Source organism: Misgurnus anguillicaudatus, chromosome 8 (genome assembly GCF_027580225.2).
Source record: "Misgurnus anguillicaudatus chromosome 8, ASM2758022v2, whole genome shotgun sequence".
NCBI lineage: Eukaryota > Metazoa > Chordata > Actinopteri > Cypriniformes > Cobitidae > Misgurnus > Misgurnus anguillicaudatus.
In genome coordinates this window covers 33,397,931-33,422,783 of record NC_073344.2, presented here as the reverse complement: position 1 = coordinate 33,422,783, position 24,853 = coordinate 33,397,931, and the positions used below count along the sequence as shown (strand labels likewise).

At 36.6% G+C, this 24,853-nt stretch overlaps 1 protein-coding gene across 2 annotated transcripts in view; it reads right to left on the bottom strand.

Annotated features, from left to right (window-relative positions):
- Positions 1-19,489, bottom strand: part of xirp2a (xin actin binding repeat containing 2a) — a 47,035-nt gene extending 27,546 nt beyond the window's left edge. The window contains exons 1-2 of one of the 2 annotated variants that reach the window (XM_055212108.2): positions 19,355-19,489; positions 13,462-13,835 (exon numbers count right to left, since the gene is read on the bottom strand). In XM_055212108.2, the coding sequence (XP_055068083.2) occupies positions 13,462-13,647 (186 nt within the window). In that variant the 5' untranslated portion in view covers positions 13,648-13,835; positions 19,355-19,489. Of the gene's footprint in view, positions 1-13,461; positions 13,873-19,354 lie in introns of those variants that run through there. The other variant, XM_055212109.2, reaches the window with a different exon arrangement.
- Between the last annotated feature and the right edge of the window lie 5,364 nt (positions 19,490-24,853).

The following is a 24,853-nucleotide window of genomic DNA, read 5'->3' as shown; positions in this document are numbered from 1 at the left end:
GAGAAGTATTGTCACTTGCCCGATCCGGCCGGTACTACGGAGCCCCTAAGGCTACATGGAGCAAAAATTAAAGGGGACAGAGAATGAAAAACCATTTTTACCTTGTCTTTGTTGAATAATGGTAGTCTACCCGCATTCACAAACATACAAAAAAGTGCTAGACATGTAAACATTTCAGTCTCATAGAAATTCCTCTTTTAGAAATGTCAGCCAGAAAACGGCCCAATCTGAAAAACTGATGCTTATGACATCACAGGCATCTCACTGCCCCTCCACTTTAAAATAATTGGCTACATTTTTTGAGTGGGAGCAAAGTCAGCCAATCAGTAATGAGATTGCAAGTTAAGCCAGTAGGGGGAGCCAAATAGGTCCAAAACCACTTGTTTAAAATCCCCCTCCCTAATAGAGCTATCTGAGAGAGGTTTTTAGGAACCTTCTAAAGCATTACAGACCCAAACAAAAAAACAAATTGTCTACATGTCACATCACAGAACAAGGATAAATACCCCGTTCAATCATTCTATGTCACCTTTAAATAAATGTTCAGTTTCACATACTCACGTGAAACTATCGAGTGCGCACGTGAAACTACCGTGTTTAGTTTCACGTGCGCATGCGAAAATTTCACATGAGCATGCGAAATTAAACTTTTATTTAATTCTGCACATGACGGTTTCGGTGAGCACATGAAAGTTTCACGTGAGCATGAACCTCACTTTAGCTTCTTTTTACTCCAATGTCACCTTAGGGGCTCGGTACTACTCTTCACCCTCAGTCACTAAAATATATTTTCATCAATGTATATTATTTAACATCTTGGAAGCAGACATTTACTTGGGTAAAACACGACGAAAGAAACTATGCAATATTTTGACCAATTTGCTGTCAGTTTACAGGTAAAGTAGAAACATTGGGAGCCTTTTTTCGTTGGAACATGTCTGTTGTATATGTATACAATTATATTTGACTTATATATTTGAATTATTATTTTTAAATATGTGACACTGACTTTTTTTAGTGGGGCCAGTGAAAATTTCGGCAGAGCAAGTGAAAACCTTAACCACTGGCCCGACCAGGCCAGTATAAAAAAACATTTGCGTTAAGCCGTGGCATAATGCGCAGCACAAATTTATGTCTTACGCCGGTTTCACACCGCAAGCGTGAGCAGCGCGCAAGCGCCGCGTGTTTTTTTTCGGCGCCCATGTTAACAAGTTAAAGCATGTACACCGCACACGTGAGCAGCGCGTGCATGCGTGGCAGGAGCGTCGCTGAAGCAGCAGTGCTGCTATCGTTTCGGCATCGGCTCTATTTTTGCTGCGCTGCTCAAGCTCAATTAAAGTGACAGTGCATTGTTTATGCTTTAAATGGTTGTGGATTGATGCAAAAAAGTGTAATTTTACAGTAAAATAACGAATGTTCCAGATCGATTCGATTTCGGTTCTCGGTTCGATTGCCGATCCTCGGTTTGATTTTTATACTCGATTCTCGATTCAACTCAATGAATATAGATTTAATACAGTACAAGTACTATATTTGTAAAAAATAATTACAAATTCATAATTCATAAAAAGAAATTAAGAGCCACAAACCTGTATATTAAACTCTTTTATTTTACGTACACTTGGGTACATTAAAACAAAACCCATCTCTAATTTTCAAATGGATACAATTATGTAAATACAATACAATTTTGATGCAAGACGAAAAATGTATGCGGAAAAAAGTCAGAACTGTCTAGTGGAGAAGAATAATTAGATTAATGTTAATCTTAAGTTCAATGTTTGCGGAAATAAATATGGGAAAAAATCGTTTTGTGGCCTTTGAGAATCGATTTTGAATTGACCACATAAAAAAAACAATTAATTGAAAAATCGATTTTTTTTTGCCCAGCCCTAGTACCAAGAGGTGAAAAGTTTTTACCATACTACTTTTTAGTGTGTGTGATTGCATGTGATTGCGTGTGTGTGTGTGTGTGTGTGTGTGTGTGTGTAAGGGGCTTTCCTGTTTTTGTAGGCACCACTGAGAGTGTCCCATTACTCTGCTGTCTCTGTGATAAGTGGACATATTTAAACATGAGTCACTGACCTGAAGTTAGAAAAACAAGACAGCGTGGCAGTTCTTTCTCTCTCTCTCTCTCTCTCTCTCTCTCTCTCTCTCTCTCTCTCTCTCGTGCGCACACACACACTAACAGCATTTACAGCTATCTTCCCCATGAAAGATTCTGTTAATATTTGCCAACACAAACATCAAATATAATTTAAAATGCTTTACAATAACAAGAAAGAAATAAACATAAAATAATAACTGTAATGAAGCAGAAAACAGAAGCACCACTGACTTCCATAGTAAGAAAAACAAACATAGCTCAAAATATCTTCCTTTGTGTTCAAAAAACAAAGAAATTTTTCAGGTCTGTAGCCAATTTGAGATTTTGAGTAAATGACAGACAGAATTTTCATTTTGGGTGAACTATCCCTTTAAAAAAGAAAGAAAGACAAAGAAAAGTAAACAAAGAAAAAAAGAATTTGTGAGAACAAGGCCGCACATTTATCTGCATAGAGTGCAGACGTGGTATGATTACCATGCACACGTATGAGATGACACAAGCACACATACCAAACATCCTGTGACAGTGCGTTAACATCCAAACGTCTAAATATCTGAGTTATTGTCGCCTGACCTTGACCGACAGATCTGTTTTGCTTTTTAACACTAAAGGCAGCCAGAAACAGTCACAAGGACCCGCTTTTAGCTCCACATATAGCACAGGGATAAAAGAGCAAGATGACAGCATGTAATACTTTCTACACTTTTAGCCGTTACTGTGTTTGTAGGGTATATTTAGCAGTGTCAGGCCAGCGATTAACTGTCAGCTAGGTTTAGCCCTTGTAAACGGCTACTTAAAACTAAACGTAAGGAATGATCCAGGTTTAAAAAAGTTAAGCTCCATGGACCGCACCTGTGGCATGATGTCAATTACCACATATAATATTAAGATTTATTTTTCACTTCATAAATACCAGCATAAATCACATTTATGATAAAAAAAATGAAATAATTTGTTTTGTAACAAATTACAAACTCGAAAACGGCATTCATTTATTAAAAAGCCTCTTTTCATGCTGGTTACCAGTGTCGCTACACAGTAAAAAAAAAATCCTTGTTACACTTAATTTTTTAAGTTGAATCAACTTGAATTTACAATTTATTTAAACTATCTTAACTAATGAGAAGTAGCTATAAATAATAAAAACTAAAGCTGAATTACCTATTTCAACTTTATTTTTTATCATTTAACCAGTCACGCTCTGAGGTTACTTTGAGGATTTCCGCCTGGATTTGGCCTATACCCAAATTCAAAAGCTTCCCATACCCACACGCAGAAAGTTTAGTATCATTTTACAGGAAACCCTTTGAAATAACATAAAACACTGTTGAAAGTGCTAAACATGGTTGTATGTGTTGTCAGTCCTCTAATAAACACACAAATAAAATGGCGCTTTATGATTTTTTTTTCTAAAGTCTTTATTTGAAAAGTGTATAACTCTGGCCCTGAGTGCTCCAAAAACCTGCAGACAGTTTTGTTTAATTCCAGCAAATGTTAGCTTAGAGGGGGAAAAAAAATTTCTATCATGTATTAAAAAAGTTATTCTATTCCAACTAAAGGGAGGAATAATAAAATTTTTGCATTCAATTTCTGCCTAAAAACATTTGAAGCGTTCCCATAACCACATACAGTGGAATAAATGCATTATCTTTATTATTTTACAGAAAACCCTTTGAAGTTACATAAAAAGCTGCTGTTTGTGAAAAATATTGTTATTTATGTTGTTTTTCATATGATAAAACACCAATTTTTCTTTTTTTGTGTTGTAAACACTGTCTTTGAAAGTGAATAGCTCTGGTTCTGTGTACTCTAGCAGACTGCAGACAGTTCTAGCTGTTACCAGCAGCAGACAGTAAACACCCAAAAAAAGAATAATCTCTTTAGCATGTCGAATTGAAAAGTTATTCTTATTTTACTGAAGGGTGTAAAAATAATTTTTTCACATAAAGGTACTTTGTTTTGTTTTGCACATACAATAAATAGCAAGGGATTATTCATGCACACAACCAAAGAAAATGCTGTGAATAGACTCATTTTGTAGAAAATGACCTAAGACAAAAAATGGTATAGCATTTTTGGCTATATGAGGCAGCTCATGCTCAAGTTTCACGTACATTTATAAAAGACCACTTTTTACCTCATCATTAGTCCCTTTCACACATACAGTCTTTACTGGTAATTTACTGGTAAATTGCAGTTAACATGTCGTGTGTGAACAGAACCTTTCCGGTAAATCAGTGCTCCCAATTTACGAGTAAGACAGGTTGTAAGATTACCAGTAATTTACCGGTAAGCGCTATGTGTGAACGAAAAATATAGGATTACCGGCATTTAGAACGGACGACGTCAGACCGCGCTGACAGATCGGGCCAATCAGAACGTTTTTAAACAGATGACGCGTTTACCCCCGCACTGTTTACGTTCGTTTCCACACCCATGCTGCTTAAAAGTCAAGCACAACTGAAGTTAACATCCACATTTCTTCAGAGTTGTTTAAAACAGCTTACCATCTTTGCCAAATTGCAGACGTCCTTAGTACACCCTCGGTGAAGCTAAGGTTCCGTTTGACGACGCCTACGCAATGTTGTTTGTTCACGAGCAACTTTGCGACCGTTTGCCACAGATGTGAAAACAACAAAATACTGACCGACGATATTCAGTCATAACCCGCCATTGTGTACAAATACGACACGGAGCTCGCGGCTGCGCGCCACAGGTAACTTCCGCTTTCTCTCCGAGTTTACCGATTTTGATACTGATGTGTGAATGATGTCTTACTGGTAAAAAGACGGAACGTCACTGCATGTGTGAACAGCACATTTTTGTATTTACCGGTAAATTCATTCTGGTAAATTCATGGTAATTTACCAGAATTATTGTGTGAAAGAGGCTATTATTCATTCGGCAATTGTTGGATATGTGATGAAAATAGAACAGAAATAACTTGCCCTTGTTTTCATATTTAAAAAATATGAAATATGTGAAAATTAAAAGCAGGAAAGTTAAAATTAAATGTAATTTCAAATTGATTCAACTTAAACATTTAAGTGCAACAGGGAAATTTTACAGTGAACAATGGTCAACCACACTGTAAAAAAAGTCATGTCAACAGAGATAAGTTGTCACAACTAATAAAATATAGTTGAGAAAAGTCAACTTCATTTTATAAGTTATAACAACTCACCTGTAGTTATAACATCTCATCTCTAGTCAAGATAAATAATAGTAAGTTAAAATGACTTGTAAATCTGAGTTGATTCAACAAAAAATTTTAAGGCAGCCAAGTATTTTTACAGTGCAGCAAGACCAGTGTTAAACCAGCACTAACCAGCATAAACCAACCTGGGCCAGCATGGACATTTGGTCTAATCTATTTTATTCACAAGGATGTATCATGTTTTTCACACTATTCCTTAAGCACGCACATACATATCTGCTCCAAGAAAACAAACAATATTGCAGGAAATAAGATCTCTTCAACTAAACACTGTGATGAGTTGTTTATAATGAGACTGAATATCCAAACACAGTCAAACAATGATTTCCTCTGCATTGCATCACATATTATTGAGACATGGGAGAAATCATGCTGAAATTGCACTAGAATGATCTTAAAACTAATGTATTCATTACAGTACAGTATGTAAAAATTTTCTCTTCAATATTTCAAAACGATTATATTAAAATCACTCCTTTTTACATAAATCCCCCTTTTCTCAGGCCATAACTTAAAGTCCCATATAGGCTAAAATGCATATCAAACTAAATAAATATATACATGTACATTATAAATAAACAATATTACTTTATCCTTTCATAAAGAACGAAAATATACTTATTTTAAATGCTTTACTTTTCTCCAGTACTCTTAAAATCAGTTGCTTCTGCATTGCAGATGTTAATATTTAGATAATGTAGCAACGTGAATGGGTTTATTACGTAAGACAGCTGGTAGAATGTATATTACTCTGCCTATTACACAGCTACTTGCCACATAAGCAAAACATTTGAGGTGAAATATTGATTTGAAATATTTTATTTGTAACAAATGGAAAAGAAACAGATATTAGTAGTAGTACCAGTCAAGATAACTCGCAGTACCCTGAGTGTTATCAGTTTTGGGGGTTGTTATAATGAATAACAGATGGTCGAATGTTGCGACTGACCAATCAGAATCATGCCAACCAGAGGGCTATTTGATAAGCTGACTGGTATAGTTTTATACAGCACAGATTCACTTTTGCTTGTAATATTGTTGACATCTGCTGGACAGAATGTGCAACAACAGATCTGTTACAAAATAGCTTATTATCTAAACCTTGGATGAACTTTGATGAACAATTTAAATGTGATTTATTGAAGGATTTCATGAGTAAAACTCTTCTGAAACACTTTATCAGTTTCTCTGTATACTAATAATGAATGAGAGATAGAAAGAGAGTTAAGCATGTGTCTCTACGATGGGATCATGAAATATTAAAACCCCCTGTGGGGTTGAGAGGTTTTGTTTCAGATAGATGCGATAGATCTCTAGCAATCTCCTTCCTGTGCGAATGGCGCCAACAATTAGTCACTAAATCAAAAACATGTTGCTTGTGTGCAAAATATCTCAGTCATGAGTCAAGAATCTTTTTTTGTTTTATTAGTGAAATGAATCATAATTCACATGGGCACTGTGCAATAAAAGTATGCTGAAAATATGTGGTATACTACAGCTAATCACCTATATGGTCCAGATGCTATTTATACACTTTGTAGTTTTGCTTTCCGGCTAATTTTACCCACTAGTTTTTAGTTAAATTGAATTCCCTTAAAAAAAGCATATACATATTTTTAGTGCATAGTGTAAATTTGTAAACTATGGAGGAACCAGATAGTATGTACTGTATTTACAGTAGATGCAGCCAGTAGGCTGTAACTTGGTACCGGTATATCTATAGAAACTCCATAAAATAAATGGATGGAGCTGCACAAATTAAAATTGAATTTGTTACAAACCTGTATAAATGTTTTTTTGTTCTGATGTATACATATGAAGATATTATAAAGAATGTTTGTAACAAAGCAGATTGTGAGCACCATTGACTTCCATGGTAGCAAGAAAGAATAATATGGAAGTGAATGGTGCCCCTGATCTGTTTAAAAATGTCTTTGTTCTGCTAAATACAAAGGAAGATATTTTGAAAAATGTTACTAAACACACAGATGTGTGTAATGACAAAAGTTTCTCTTTTGTGTAAACTATCCCAATAATTTTTTTATTATTCTTATGTTGCACTACTGTTACTGTCTTAGCAGTGTAAAGGTCATGGGTTTGAATCCCAGAAAACATACTGTACATACTGATAAATCGCTTGGGATAAAAGCGTTTGCCAAATGCATAAATGTAATGTAATTTAACTGCACTGGGCTGCGTTTCTCAAAAGCATTGTAAGGCTAAGTAGATCGTAAAAACAGTCATATGAATCATCTCAGACTTACGGGCCGTTTCACAAAAGCATCAAGTAGCACTTGAAAATCCTTGTAGACCTACGAGTGATCTGGACTAATCAAAGATCCCTAATGCTGGGTACACACCAAAAGATAATCGGGTTGATTTTGATTCTGATTTTCCCCCTTCCGACAACCCTAGCTACAGTATGACCCGATTATATTGATGGTTCTACAGATTATCTTATCAGATTTTCCCTTGGTATGAGGTGTGTTAAGAGTGTCCAAACCTGATCGGAAGAACGACGGAGCCGCCCCGATCGCGAATCGTAAATATTAAACACATTTTGAAAATCTTATAAGATGTAAAAAATCTTACAAGGTTACACGGTCACTTGCAGGACAATCGTCAAATTACACCTAAAATTTACTCCTGTGCAATGATGATAACGTAATGTTTTTAAATGTATATTTATTGGGTTCTTCTTTGTTTATTGGTTTAATATAAAAATAAAAAAAAATCTAATAAAAAATTTCAATCAACCACATGCAACATTTTCAATCTGCCTTTTATCTATTCTTTTAAATTTACAAGGCAATACTTAATAAAGACATTGTATTATTAAACTCTTACTTAACTCATTATCCGATTGTAAGGTTAATAATGATGAACAATGGTTGTGTTTAATATAATGTGTACAGTATGCATAGATAACAGTGTATAAATCAGCGCTGGTAAAGTAAGTGTACAAATAAACATTTTGTACATAAAAAGGCAAAAGCTATTAATGCCCACATAACACACGCTGTTTCTGCATTTCTGATGTTCATCTGGAGTACCTATAGAGTAGTATGACATCCTTTATATCTCCGAAGAGTCTTTAGTTTAATCAGATTTATAAAAGAAATATTAGCTTTACTGAATCTTTCCGATAACGTACGAAAAAATAAAGAAGGAGGAGTTACTACCGCGGGAGGAGCGAGTGCGAGTCATGTAACACTTTATACAACACTGTTAAACTTATGTTTCACTACATGTTCGTGTCATTTTTATAATTTGCACGCGCCTATTTCCAACATAAGAAAGAAGTCCTACTTACCGCATGCAACTCATGACCCGGTTGGGAAAATTCAGCGCATCTATCACACACGCAAAACTCCGCTGCTACCCTGGATAATAAACTATATCCATTGTTTTCCTAAGGCTGACTTTCTTCTCCTTACATCCAAAAACACACTTCTTCTTTCGTGCCATTGTTGAGTTTTAAAATTAAACAAAGCTATCTCGCGTGATTTGATGTTTGCAAGTTCTAGCATCTCCCGCTGATTGACGGGTGGGCGGGGTTTTCCGGGGGAAGTGCCCATATAAAGAAGTGTACGTATAAAAAAAACCTGAAACGTCAGCTGGACCTGTAATCAAAAAAAACTTTCCGAAACTTGTACGAACCCTGGCAAAGTGGATTCGGCACAAAAATACTCTGTAACACGCCCAACTTTTTTGACACTTTGCCTACGTTTAGCATAAGAAAACACCTCTATAACTGTGTTAATAAGTCAGAATGCTTGAAATACCATTGAACCACCCCTTAAAGGAATAGTCTACTCATTTTCAATATTAAAATATGTTATTACCTTAACTAAGAACTGTTGATACATCCCTCTATCATCTGTGTGCGTGCACGTAAGCGCTGGAGCGCGCCTGCGACGCTTCGATAGCATTTAGCTTAGCCCCATTCATTCAATGGTACCATTTAGAGATAAAGTTAGAAGTGATCAAACACATCAACGTTTTTCCTATTTAAGACGAGTAGTTATACGAGCAAGTTTGGTGGTTCAAAATAAAACGTAGCGCTTTTCTAAGCGGATTTAAAAGAGGAACTATATTTTATGGCGTAATAGCACTTTTGGGAGTGCTTCGACTCGGCGCAGTAACACGCTCCCTCTCCCATTGTGAGAGTGAGAAGGGAACGGACTTTTCAGGCGAGTCGAAGTACTCCCAAAAGTGCTATTACGCCATAAAATATAGTTCCTCTTTTAAATCCGCTTAGAAAAGCGCTACGTTTTATTTTGTACCACCAAACTTGCTCGTATAACTACTCGTCTTAAATAGGAAAAACGTTGATGTGTTTGGTCACTTCTAACTTTATCTCTAAATGGTACAATTGAATGAATGGGGCTAAGCTAAATGCTATCGAAGCGTCGCAGCGCGCTCCAGCGCTTACGTGCACGCACACAGATGATAGAGGGATTTATCAACAGTTCTTAGTTAAGGTAATAACATATTTTAATATTGAAAATGAGTAGACTATTCCTTTAAATATAAAATAATAATAATAATATAAACGAACAATATAAACTGCAAAAGGCATTGCACAATCGGATGACACCTCACTAAATATGGAAGAGATTATTTCAGGAAAAGCAGCCCTGAAGGGAATCTTATAGACTAACTAGTTGTTTATTGACTGTATCCCTGAAAAGTGGTTTGTAGGTCTTATCTGGTTTTAGTGGTCCAAATCCAGACTGTACAACACAGTCAATATAATAATTTACATGCATGCATTTGACAGACAGTTTTATTTGAAGAGACTTACAGTGAAGTGCACTTAGTGTCCTTCAGTATACTGTACAGTGCATTTCCTGTGAACTGAACTCATAACCTTTCCGACATATACTACCAATTAAGCTTAAGGAAAATACACTCAACATCGGTCAGGCTTTGCTGTGTTTGTTTGTTTGTGCATATGAGTGAAATAAGCATATTAATGTTAGTACATTAATTTCTCTTTATATGTTTAATACCACGGCTCTCTCATATCAGATGGTTTTACCCTGCCCGACTGCACACGCACACATGCACCACATGCAAATTACAGGGTTATTTATAAGAAAGCCAGTGTTGCGGAAAGAATCCAAAAATAAGTTTAAATAACATAGTGAAACATTTTGTGTGTGTGTGTATGTCTATGCACGTCAGTGCACGGTTGATTTGTTTCCCACAAGTTTATTGCCAGTGGCAGTTTCTGTTGTAGTTGTGTTTAGCTTTGTTGTGTGTTTATGTATGCGAGTCAAGTGTGTGCTGATGTGACCTTTCATCTCTCTCTCTTTGGGCGGATTAATTTAATAGTTAATGGATCTTCCCATGCATGAAAAATGCAGCAAATTTGCCAAACTATGATAACAATGAAAGTTTTTCCCTCTCGTCTAATCTCTTAATCCAAATTACTCTTATATAAATGAAGAGCTCTGACGCAAAACCCTCCAAGTACGGCTGACATGTTATCTTGTAAATAAGCTTTTTTTATCAGACTCTTAAAGTGGACAAATCAAGAAAATCATACTTTTTCCATGTTTAAGTGCTATAATTGGGTCCCCAGTGCCTCTATCGACCTAGAAAATTTGTAAAAGATCAACCCAGTAACTTTTTTTTGTAAACCATACTCTGCAAGCACGTAAAATATGAAATTGAAAGTTGGCTGTCCTGTGATGTCAGAAGGGGATAACACCGCCCTTTAATCTGCACCATCCAATCACAGCACTGCCATTTAGTGCAAAGATCAACTCATTTGCATTTAAAAGGACACACACAAAACGGCACATTCTAGCTCACACCTACAAAGTGGCAATTTTAACATGCTATAATAAATTATCTATATGGTATTTAGTGCTAGGACTTCACATATGTACTTTGGAGACACCAAGATTTATTTGACATCTTAAAAAAGTCTTGTGAAATGTCCCCTTTAATGGATTCAACCAATCTGTATTTATGGATGTCAATAAAAATCAATAACTGCTGCTAAATCTTGTCTCTAAATAAATCTAAAATGCAGTAAACGCAGTAAAAACGCTAATGCATAAAGTTATCACATAAATCCCATCACATGTTTGTTTTGGCTAATTTTTTTATTGCTTAAATTGTTTATTTTTTTGATGTTGTTAACTTTATATGTTAAAGAGCACCTATCGTCCGATTCACGATTTTACATTTCCTTTGGTGTGTGTGTATTAGTACATGTTAATAATATGTAAAAGGTAGAAACCCCAAGGTAAACGATGACGCAGATCTTTCAAACATGGGAAGGAGCGTCACATTTACGGCTGATTAGAGGTATTCAGGCCACAACGTACAGATCAGCTGGCCAATCAGGGACACAGCGCTTTTCAGATCGATGAGCTTTGTATAAAATCAGGGCGTTTGAGAAAAGCAGTATATCTGGAGCTACAAAAAACAACAGTATTTGGAAAATACTGTGTTTTTTTTAACCATAAACCACGCAAACACATTGTATTATACCAAATACGCAAAATGATGTGTTTTTAGCAATGACATAGGTACACTATAGGTGTAAATTGTCATCGCTTTGTCATCCAGACAATGAGGTCTGAATTATTTATTCGTTATAATTGATAGTTTAAGCAGAGTAAATATTTGGCAAATCTGTGCAAGATACTATATTATTAAGCTTTCATTCATAAACAGTACGAAGGCAATGTATAGAGAATTAATATTAATTAGGTAATGTGACTAAACCAGGAAGATTTCAGCACCAGTTCATTAATATTCATGAGCTCTGTATACGTTATAGTGACATAAACCATGGATATCCACTGACAGAGAGTTACCCTGCTTTAAAAATGTATGGGAAGTTTAGGATTATGGTGCCAGCTGGTGTTTCATCCATTTTTTTTGCTAAAGTGTAACCACCAGCAATTTTATGGTCAACCAGTAACACAATAAAGATCGTGCTGATCAACAGTGGCGGCCGATGACTTCTTTTTTTGAGGGCGCACGATGCAAAGTTTGTCACAACGTGTATGTAGCCCATCATGTGTGTAGTTCGTAATTTCAAAATATGTGTTTTGGCGCGTCGAGTGAACCTATCGTGTCTTGTCAAAATAAGTGCCTGCTGCAGACGCGTCTAAAGGGTTTATGATAAAAGAGACGCTCGCGTTCGCCAGATACTCCCATAATCTCATGCGTAATCAGAGTTCACTGTTAAGGGAGTGTCTTGCGTGTATTTTGTGAACATGAGGGTCTCTTTTATCCTTAACGGTTTTGACGCGTGTGCAGCAGGCACTTATTTTGACAAAACACGTGATGCACATGGTTCACAAAACATATTTTGAAAACACGAGCAACACACGACGTTCCGAACACATATTTTGAATTTGCGCCCCTCGGAAGAGCAGTCACGAGCTGCCACTGCTGATCAACTTTACCAGCTAAGTAATGCAGGCAAACAGGTGGTTTTCAGCAATATAGCTGACAGTTAGCTTTGAGAAACTGGAAATGTTGTTCTGATAACACCACTGGCAAAATGCGAAATAAAATGGAAAAATCGCTACTATGTTGCAAGTTGTGTTATCAGCCTACTTTTTAAAAATTATCATCCAGTTCACTTGAATTTTAAATCTGGAAAGCAGCACAGCTCTAGGAGCAATAAAGTTAGGAACGTAAAGATCAGTGGGAAACAAATGACCCTCACAAATGTCAGTGATATGCATCTCCAGATAACAAGCTGTGGAGTACTTGGCAAGATCTTGAGAATAGATGACTAGTTTATACTTTTTGTTTTTTCAACATTGTAAGGGGGTTTGGATAAAAGTGTCTACCAGAGGCAAAACAGTGTACTTAAGGTACAGTTTATCACAATATGTTCCCTGGGATTCAAATCCACAACCTTGGCATTGTTGGTGGAGTGCTCCACCAGTTGAGCCACAGGAACACTTTCCACAAAGTTAAGCAACAGCTGTCTTTTCTCTCTCGTCTTTTTCTCACTCTGCTGTCAGTGTCTTACGGCCACGATTGAAAAGTCAGACAAAATACACAACTATCTCTCTTAATAAACAGACAGACAAGACAAACTCAAACCACAGTCAATTTGGCTTCTTTCCATTCACTCATTCTCTCTAAGACTTACCACATGTTGCGGTGGAGGGTTTTCAAACATTCGCTTCAGGCTGTTGAGTGGAATGTCAAACTTCTCAATGTGCCTGTTCTCCTCCAGGTCCTCTTTAGCGTCCGCAGGCCGCACCGCGAGAGGAGACGAACGAGCGAACTGTCCTTCTTTTATCACATCGGGTCCATTTCCTGATTGAGTTTCCATTGTTCAGGAAACCAGATATTCCAGCCTCCCCCACGAAAGCAGAGAGGACCACTACTGACAGAGTGATCGGAGAACGATAGAGACAGTGACGGAGAGCGAGAGGGAAGAGATGGATGTGGAGGAAGGAGTGCGTGGCACAGCTGTGATGTCTGAGAGAGGCTGATCCAGACGGACAGACCAAGGACAGCCTTGAAGGAGGAGAAAAGGACAGAAAAAAGTTCACTCAAGCTATGAATTTCCTTCAAGTAAACAAAGAAATGCACACTTTCACAGTTAAGGGTTTCAAGAGCATTGTAATTGAGTAAAACATAACCACACGCATTCCTGCCAACAGGAAACGAACATCACCCCTGAACAAATCGTGGAAACATGACCACAGCCCTCCCTTCACACCAACACCCCTTCCTTTCACCACACATACACACATTTCCTTAAATGAGAACCCACCCCGAGACTGTATCCTGCATGGAGCAAAAATTAGCTTCATAAAAAAGCCATTGCATGGTGAGGATTCCATCATAAAAAACGTGCTTGCAAAAACTCAAAGATATCTATTGTAAGTGCACAACATCATATCCAAACTAAAGTATGATACAATATATTAAGTATTTGTTCGGTCCATGCAAGTGGAATGCTTTGGAAAGTCGCATCTGCCAAATGCATAAATGTAAATGTATTTCAGACAAATGATTTACACTGTGGGTGAGGCAAATCATAAGGAAAAGCAATCAAGCAACTAAATGTCCTGCATTTGTTGCGATCATAGCCGAACATTTTCCTCCTTTTGGAAGGAAAATCATTATAGTCCAAAACTGGCATGCTAAAACTTTTACCGACATTACTTAAGTAATGAATTCCAGCCTGGCTGAGTCACAGACTAGAGACATGTAAAAACATATGAACTGAATTCACACACTATTACAGTACCTTTACCTATGGAGCATTTCTCGCGAAATTAGACGTGTCATGAAATATTTTGACAAAAAAGTAAATGCAAAGTAAGAGTATCAAAATAAGAAGCATACCGTTACAAACATCTCTTCACGTACTAGTTTGCACATGATTTTAAATGACATCATACAAACCAATTTTGTTGTTTTTCCACATTTAAGGGGAAAATTTTCATTACCGCAATGTGTCCATGACTGGATTTGGGTTATTTGACATGGAAATATTTATAATTAAAAAATCGAAAAAATAAAAAGCTTCAGTGCCTGTTATACTATAACCATTTACAGTAAAGAAACATGTGGTTTTTGGTGATCATTGGTAAATGTAGAGACAATAAAAATTTTCTCATCCTCCGCAACAATTTTCAATCATTGTTTAAGCCCTCAAGGAACTAACATTTTCAAAAAAAATGTTGGAAGGGACATAATTGACTGTGACACTCAAGATGGCTACCAGGTAAGCAGTTTTTATTTTTTCTCCCATTATTGTTTGTCATAGTCTCTAGACAACGTTTTAGTTCTCATTACCGAAACATGAGTTTGTAAATGCATATATCATGTTGCGGTAATGATAATTTTTTATAATGATAATGTATAAATGTAAATAAATCTATAGGAAATATTTTTTAAATGCTCTAAAAATAATGGTTATAGTAAGTTCAGACCTTAATCTTATATGTGCAAAAAAATTAGCTTAAAGGGCTTTTTTTTTAAAATCTGATGCTGGACACCTTCTTGGATTTCGGGAGAATCACCCATACATAAGATAAGAGATTGCAATAGCAGGAGATATAATGCGTAAGAGGAAAAGATGGAGTGAGCTTAATGCAGTTGCATGATAAGTAGGGAAGAGTGCATCACAGAAATGCATTATTCAACACACACAAACGCTGCTCGCTTACAGGCCTGTCTACTCAACTTACACAAACACCAATATACTGTACAGAGAAATTCAGTTAAAAGGCATTTCGTTGATTTCCTAACACAGGCATGTAAACTTTAACTTGTATGCTTTGTACTGATGACAATACAATTCTGTACCTTTTTGTTGACGACTTTGGAGCATTGCTTTATATTGTACTACAGTGTGTACAGTAAGTATCGCACAGTTGCACAACTATGCAAAATATCACATGTCACAGTAAAGATGAGTAGCTAATGCAAATGGATTAGCAATATACACAATAAGTTATAATCATAACTACACACATAAACCTTACATTAGTCACAACTAAACTCATGGCCTAGTTAATAATTTACCAGTCCCCAAAGGCACAAACTGCATGTTAGGTTTTTGGTTTACAATGGGGAGAAAATCTCGACCCTTATAAAAGAGGAATTTTTATGTTCTTTTAATGTGCATTCCTGGGCTGTTGGACCCGTTCACTTGATGCATAGCCCTTAGGGAAATTAACCACGCTTTTATTAGCAAAAGCGAGGTAACCGTGGTAATTTGGTAAATTGATTACCTTTGGTATTCACAGCTAAACCTCTGAACGTCGCTCGCGCTGGGAACGAATGCTTGATTCTGACTGGGCAATCTCGACATTCCAAGCAAGGAACGGTATGTTATTCCAAGAAGATATCAACCGCCTGAAACTGTCACTGGTAAAATTATATTTACAAATAATTTTGCAACATTGGGTTTTAATTTCACTTGTTGAATTAAACAAAGCAATGGATTTTCCACGGGGAAGGTTTGCATTTCTTACAAACCCTATCTGAAAAATACAGCTAAAACCAACATAAGCTGGCAGCTGGTTTAACCTTTTAACTGCCTGGGTTTCATATTCGTAGCTGTGAATGATCAGAAATGGCTGGTTATTTCAATAACCAACTTGTTGCCAGCCGGCTTGTTATTGTGGGGAGTCCAAAACGTGACGCTAGACCAAAAACAAACTGTGATTGGTTGTTTGACATGTCGGTCAAAACAGCCTCGTAGGCGGGCTTTTTCCAGAAAAAGCAGCGAAAAACACCAGCTACACAAGACTAAGCTGCCAGTAACTTACTGTAGATTTTACATTTATGTTATTTACTGGCAACAGTTCGTTCAAAGCAAATATTTAACAGTAGTACATTCTGACTACAGAAATGGATGATCTAAAAATATTAGCTTAGCTTTTCTACTTTTACCATAAAGTGACAAATCAACGGTTTGGTAAAGCATGCTTTGAAAAAATTATTAAAAACACACCAAAGTTTAGGGCCCTTAAAGTGTAATATGTCAAACAATTTTTTTTGCTCCTGCCATGCCATGCAGGAGCAATGTCGTTGGCATGGCAGGAGTGATTGTCTCTGACATCCAGAAGAAATGTTGTGACAAGTGCTGTTGACTGACATTCTGACATCTAGTGGATTTTTTGGCACAACATACCTCAAGCTAATTTTTTGAATACCTCAAGCATATGGTAGAGACAGCTTAGGTACTCCTCTCAATAAAATATTTTGACTAAAGATGTGCTCAACCGTTGAGATGTAGTTAAAGGGTTAAGGTGGCAGTAGCTGGTTTAAGCTAGTCCTCCCAGCCTGGCAAAGCTGGTGGGTCAGCTGGTCTTCCATCTTAAAAAGTGACCAAATCACAGCTAGACTAAGGTGACCGGACGTCCCCGTTTTCCAGGGACAGTCCCGTTTTTTGGTGTTCTGTCCCCGACTGGAGCTGTCCCCAGAAATGTCCCCGTTTTACAGCACGTCCAAAGCAACCAGCAAATACACTGAAAACCTGATCAGCATACCAGACCAAGCGTGCCGCACAAGCCCTGAAAAGTGAAGCCAAAACGTCTCGATTGCCCCCCAGTGACTGGTCCCAGTATAGGTCATAAACCCCGCCTCCCTCATGTTATTCAATGGGACTTAAGACCAACTAAACAATTTAAATACACTTCAACTATCTTTTTTCTGAAGCTGGTTTCTGTCATTTACTGTAGTTCACGCTGATGTAAATTCAAATGTTTGTTTTTAAAATAAGTTGGTGTTTAGTTAGTTATTTAATGATATAAAACGGAGGTGTCACGTCATGATTGACAGCTGTGATATCGTGTGATATGCGCATTCTGCGAGAGCAAGGGCGGGGTCTTGATTTGGCAGCTTTACTTCCTGCTCACTCCTGCCCGAAATCGCTACTGCGCATACTCAAGACCCAAGATGTCAGTGCCGTATCAGGGGTGCGTTCTACTCCAGTTTTAGACACGCACTCGCAAACTTCCCTAAACACTTCCCGGGTCGCCATTTTGAAGTGCGTTCCACTTCGTCAAGTGGATGAGGGAAGTTTGTATGGACAGACCCTCGCTCCCTCGATTTTGACCGAGGGAGCGAGTCTACTTCATATCTACACTTCAGGCAGCTCCATATCCCACAATGCAACACGATTGTGATGTCACTTCCGCAACTCGGCTTTGCACAGTTCAAATGATGGAGGGGGCGGTCTCCACTTTCCATGTGATCAAGGGCTTAGGGCGTAAGCAATGATGTACATCCGGCTCCGAGTGAACGAGACTGAGGGAAGTTAGCAAGGGAAGGTCATAAAAAACTAACTGGAACGCAGGGCAGGATACTGGCGGCTTTACTTTTCACCAATGGAAGAGAGCGAACAGGCGTCGTCCATCTTTTTACAGTCTATGTACCAGACCGGAGGAATCATGTAATGATTCTTTTTACCAGCAGAGGGAGCCGTAAGCTACACTGATTTTTTAGTTCCTTGATGAGCAAAATGACCTAAGAAAATAAGTCTAGTTTTTAGACCGAAAATATCAAATTCGTGCTTAAAACAAGCAAAAAAATCTTACCAGATTTTTGGCTTGTTTTAAAGGTGCAGTGTGTAATTTTTAGAAGGATCTCTTGACAGAAATGCAAAATAATATACAAAACGAAATTATCAGGGGTGTATAAAGACCTTTCATAATGAACCGTTATGTTTTTATTTCCTTAGAATGAGACTTTTTATCTACATACACAGAGGGTCCCTTTACATGGAAGCCCCCATTTTGTGCAGCCATGTTTCTACAGAAACTAAGTTGTCTCCAATGATGACATGTTTGTCCGATGGCGGCTACCGTAGCTTCTCTATGTGTTTCAAAAGCAAGAGGTGAGCCGTGGACTGAGTCGTTGGTTGCAATTCGCAACCTCACCACTAGATGCCGCTAAAATTGACACACTGCACCTTTAAGCACAAATTCACTTCAATTTAATATTTTTTGACTTAAAGCTAGATTTTTTTTCTTTGGGGACATTGCTTATGAAGAAAATGCATCATGATTTAAGAATAGATATTTGTGCTGAAAACAAGACAAAAGTAAGAAAGTCATTTTTGCAGAAAATATTTTGTCCCCATTTTTTTTAAATTCATAGATAACAACAAATGAGATTTTGATGATATTTTGACCATTGAACTAGGAAATGTCACCGGTTTTCATTAAATAATCTGGTCACCTTGCTAGACCAGCTTGTTACACCAGCTAAAACCAAGATGGAAGACCGGCTACAACCAGCTCAGAATATCAAATCATAATATAGGCGCACGTGCACAGATACGTCTACATTGCTGTAGTCAGAGGCATAGAAAACCGCAAATAATCTCACTTTACTGATAAACCTCTTCATTTTGTCTCCTCTTATATCAAATTCCTACATATAAAGTTAGTCAAAAACATAACTGCAAATAATCTCACTTTACTGATGAACTTCTTCATTTTGTCTCCTCTTATATCAAATTCCTACATATAAAGTTAGTCAAAAACATATATAACTGCAAATAATCTCACTTTACTGATGAACTTCTTCATTTTGCCGCCTCTTGATTACGTTGACAGATCAGGACGGATCGCTTGAAACTCAAATGTTGCGCTTGTCACATTCGTGTTTATTTTCTCAAGCTTGTTGTTGTGTAGTCGGTCACGCGCACATTTAGTAGCCTATAGCCAATGGTCGCTGTGGGTGGAAGTCGCCAAAATGTTAAAATTTTTTGCTCTTATTGTTTTAAAGCAGTTGTCAAGCTTTTCTTTAAAAAAAATGTGTTCGACTTCATGCGGCGCTGCGCAGGCCGATCGCCATATGACATCAGCTGATTAAAGTACCGCGAGAGCGATTCGACAGCAGTGTTCTGATGTCATACGACAATCGGTCTGCGCAGCCCTGCATGATGTCCACCAAACCTATGGAGTTTTTTGTGCTGAGGACGTGTTTTTGAAATTACAATATACAGTAGTATTTAGTATCCGTAGTCAGACAGTTTAAAGCAATACGATATATTCTGTTTATGTAATAGTGTGAATCATATTTTATTTCATTTCATAATTCAATTATTCAAAGTAAAAGTTTTAGAGATGACATTGATTCTCATTGTCTTTGTTTTTCTCCTCACTTGACTAGTAATAGAGAAATAGTTTCTCATCTATTTGCTCTTTGCTTTATCTGCCTTAATACTAAAGTTTAATGCAGAGTTCTTTAGATACAGGACTACTGAACACATGTATTTGTCTCCCCAAGGACTCGTTTAATAGCATATTTGTGTTTTTGTTTAAGAGCACATTTATCCATGTGTTACAGATAGGCAGGAAAATGAGAAGGAGAAGTTTCAACATTCTGCATTTGCAGCTAATGTCAGCTTGTTTAGTTTGGGAAAATGCCCGTGCTGCTTTTAGCACAAATGCAGATGGTGAGATGGCGGGACCACATTTCCCACCCGCTTTTAACATCATCAGGCCTTTTTTCATTTTCCGTCATTTTTACTTTGTGGAAAAAGTGAGCTGGTCACATTCAGAAGCAGTTACTCACAGTGGTTAAAGTCCCACACATGCATAGTACACAGTAAAGGTCAAATGGAGATTTTATTAAGACAAAGTTTTTTTTTATTATAAGTCCACCATAATAGCATCACCATAATAATGAACAAATGCTTAAGTCCTAACAAGTAAAGACTTTTTAACTGAAACTATCTAAAAAAATCTAAGCATTTCTTAAAGAGGTCATATAATTTTAACACATTAGAATAAGACTCAAACAGAAAAGCTGAAAGCATTTTTTTTTAAAAACACACAAAACACAATGCTTTTGGCAGACACTTTTATAATTTTTTATCAGTTTGTGTTCCCTGTAAATCAAACCTACAACCTTTAGGACTTCTAATACACTGTTTTACTAACTAAACTAGATTTAGTTTTACTCTATGTATGATTGCCCACATGATCACATTTATGTGTATGAAAGGGGACATGCCATGAAAATCAGACTTTTTTCGTGTTTAAGTGATATAACTGGGTCCCCAGTGCTTTAATCAACCTAGAAAATGTGAAAAGGAACAACCCAGTAACTTAGTTTTGGTAAGTCATTCTCTGCAAGCACGTGAAAAATTAGGTAATTGAAATTTGGCTCCCCTTGTGATGTCAGAAGAGGATCTTATTATAATAATACAGCCCCTTAATCTGCACTATCCAACCAAGGCATTGCCATTTAGTGCAGAGAGAAAGAGAAAAATAATTGACAGCACAATTAAGTTTCAATTTCAACAAACCATCATTGTGATCAGTGTTTACATTTCATCAGCTCATTTGCATTTTAAAGGACACACCCAAAACTACATATTTTTGCTCGCACCTAAAAAGTGTCAATTTTAATTTGCTATAATAAATTATCTATGCGGTATTCTGAGCTAAAACTTCACACAGGCACTCTGGGGACACCAAAGATTTATTTTACATCTTAAAAAAGTATTGTGAAATGTCCCCTTTAAAGATGCACAATATAAAAAGCCTGTTTACTTTTAAAGGCCAGAAAGGAGTGGACAAACAGTCATGTAAAACTAAATTGTAAGGAACCTTAGCTATAACTTAAACATAAAGTCAATTATCAAAAAGTATAAGCAAAAATAAATCCAGTAGCCTACAACGTGTCTATCTTATCTATCTCACAGTACATCATTTAACCACAAGAGGGCGCCATTTGTGAAAACACGTAGCTCTGGTACCACCATACTCACCAACCCCACCCATAATATCCTGATGATATTTATTTGCTAGGATTTATAATCTATGTAAGTATGCATATATATGTGAGTTTTTTGCATTAGACACAAGCTCATTTAACAAATACCTACACATTCTTAAATCAATTCTTATACGTGTATACACAGACTATAGTATGGCATATAGGTGATATATAGGATCTCATGCACAAGATTTGACCATATATTATTAAAATAACAATTAGTCTCAAAGAGAATCCCACAGGTTCTGTATATAGCCATAAGGTCCGCTTTCTTCCTTGATTGAACAAAATGCATGAATGAGTGACTGTGGGAGAGGGGGTGAGAGAAAAAGGGGTGTTTGGTTGGGGAAAGCCTGCTGAAAATCGCGGAGGATTATGGGTAGACACTGTGTGATCAATCACCGAAGGGTGTACCATGATGTCAGGTTGCCAGGCAACAGGAAGAAAAGCACTCTAGCAGGGTCACTCCTGATTACAGTGTGTTTCTGTCTACATACACACACACACAGCTAAAACAAGAATCTGTCAGTGCTTGAAGGGCGATTACAGCACTCTCTGCACTTAATCTATCAGCACAGACTAATTTTAACCCTTCTTCTATCTATTTGGGCTCTCTTACCTCCGTTCTATACCTCCATTTCATTTCCTCTTCTCTGCAGAGAGCAGTCTGTAGCTATACTGTCCAATGAAGCATACTATTTCAATGTACCGTACACTTCCAGTTGCTAAAGAAAGTAAGTGCTAATTTGGCTTAGCTATAGCAATTTATTAAACATGAGAGGCCAACAGTGATGTCCAATTTTAGGAAATGGACATATTGACCCTTTATTCAAATATACTGATAAAGATCTATTAAAACTGTTATGCGTGTTGGTTGTGCTTGAATTGTAAACTGAAGTTCAGCTTTAAGGCCCCATACTATGCAAAATCCACTTTTATAAGGTGTTTGGACATAAATGGGTGTTTCTTGTGAATTAGACTTATGAGGTCTCATGAAACATTTTGATAAAAAAGTAAATGCTATCAAAATAGGAACATACAGTTACAAATATCTCATTACATAATATTTTCCACATGATTTCAAATGACATACAAAGCAATTTCGTTGTTTTTTCACATTTAAGGGGAACATTTTCATTACCGCAACGTGTCCATGACTGGATTTGGGTTCTTTGATATGGAAAATTTATAATTAAAAAATTTTAAAAAATAAAAAGCTTCAGTGCATGTTATACTATAAACATTTACAATAAAGAAACATGTGCTATTTGCTGATCATTGGTAAATGTAGACACAATAATAAAGAATATAAATGTGTCCCAGACCAATTTTCTCATCCTCCGCAACAATTTTCAATCATTGTTTAAGCCCTCAAGGAACTTAAAAAAAAAAAAATAGTTGGAAGGGACATAATTGACTGTGACACTCAAGATGGCTAGCAGGTAAGCAGTTCTTATTTTTTCTATCCAGATAAAAGTTGAAATTTTGTCATAGTACCTAGACAACGTTTTAGTTCTCATTAACGAAACATGAGTTTGTAAATGCATATATTTAATGTAATATCGTGTTGCGGTAATGATAATTTTTGATAATGATAATCACAATTTTTTTTATAATTCTATAGGAAATATTTAAATCCTCTAAAAATAATGGTTATAGTAAGTTCAGACCTTAAAAAAAATTGGCTTCAAGGGCTTTTTTAAAATTCTGATGCTGGATACCTTCTAAATCTGGATTTCGTGAGAATCACCCAAATGTGTGTTGGCCGTGTGTGAATACAACAACGCTACAATGACAAAAATCCACCCACTCTGCCTATTTGTATCCTCATAAACCAGAACAGTCTTATTAGACATGCCGTTTTGATTCTGTTGTTAATGTGATGTCACAGTAACAAAGCCCCATCCATAGCCACTGACTGACTGGTTAACTTTACCCAAAAGCTTTTCTAAATGGGTTTGTTAGCACGTTATAGCAATAATGTGGCTGAAGATACTATTGTGCCAGACTGTATTCACAGGAATCAGATCTATTTGTAACCAAAAGCAGCAGCTCATTTGCATTTAAAGGTACACACATGAAAACAGAGCTTTGAGCTGAAACTTCACAGACAATCTAAAGCAGTGGTCTCCAACATGGTGAGTTGCCCACCAAAGGACATTCTATTAATAGCCTGAATTTAAATATTTATTTATTATTAGCTTGACTTCTTTTATGTATGTTAACATTTGAAACAATGATAAAAACATATCAACAAGTAAAATAAAATAAAATCAAGTATTAAAAAAAAGTTTTGAGTAGCCTATATCAAAAAAGTAGCCCTCCAGATTGTTTTATCCATCATGGTAGCCCTTGCTCACAAAAAGGTTGGAGACCCCTGTTTTAGGAACACATCTGAGACTTATATTACATCTTGGGCATGATGGCCCAAGAAGAAATATAAATAATTATATATAATTAATTGAATATAAATAAATTGGCCCCAGGCTTGGCAAAAAATTACACATGCTCTTTTTTCATAAAAAAAGGAATATTAATAACTTTAAAACTAGGAACATATTTCATTACTGTTGGCTACCGAGCCCCTAAGGTGACATTGGAGTAAAAAATCTAAAATATATTTTCATGTGCTCTCGTGAAACTTTCATGTGCTCATGCGAAACCTTCATGTGCAGATTTTTTTTTTTAAGTTTAGTGCTCACTAACTACTTTACGTGCGCACGCGAAACTAAACTTTATTTAATTTTTGCTCCATGTCACCTTAGGGGCTCCGTAGTTGGCCACCTCTTATAAATAATATAAAATATTAGCAGAAATATAGCAATAAAGCTAAAATACTGCTGCATATTTGCGTAACCATTTTCAAAATAAATGTCTTAGGCTTTTCATTTAGCGGCTTCCCAAAATGTGCTTTATTTTGGAAAACTACAGCGAATGTCTGCAAACTCTTCTTCACCCAGCTTTAGAGGAAAGAAATTCATTTTGCACATTCAGAACAAAGTATTACACGTTTGCAAATCATAAACATCTTCAAGTAACCCAAAGAAAGACGAATCTATATTTTAGCGCGACTCAACAGACTCTTGGTTGAAATGATACAGTCTGGAAATCTGAGATGTACTTGTAAAATGTCTACGAACGAATATAATAAGTTAAACTTTGGTACAAAAAATATGATCTTTATTCGTTTGGCTTTTAAAGTAACGTCACCATGTAGTTGGTTAATATAGTGCATGCAGTTTACTACCACACTACGAATGAAATATGACGACCACTGA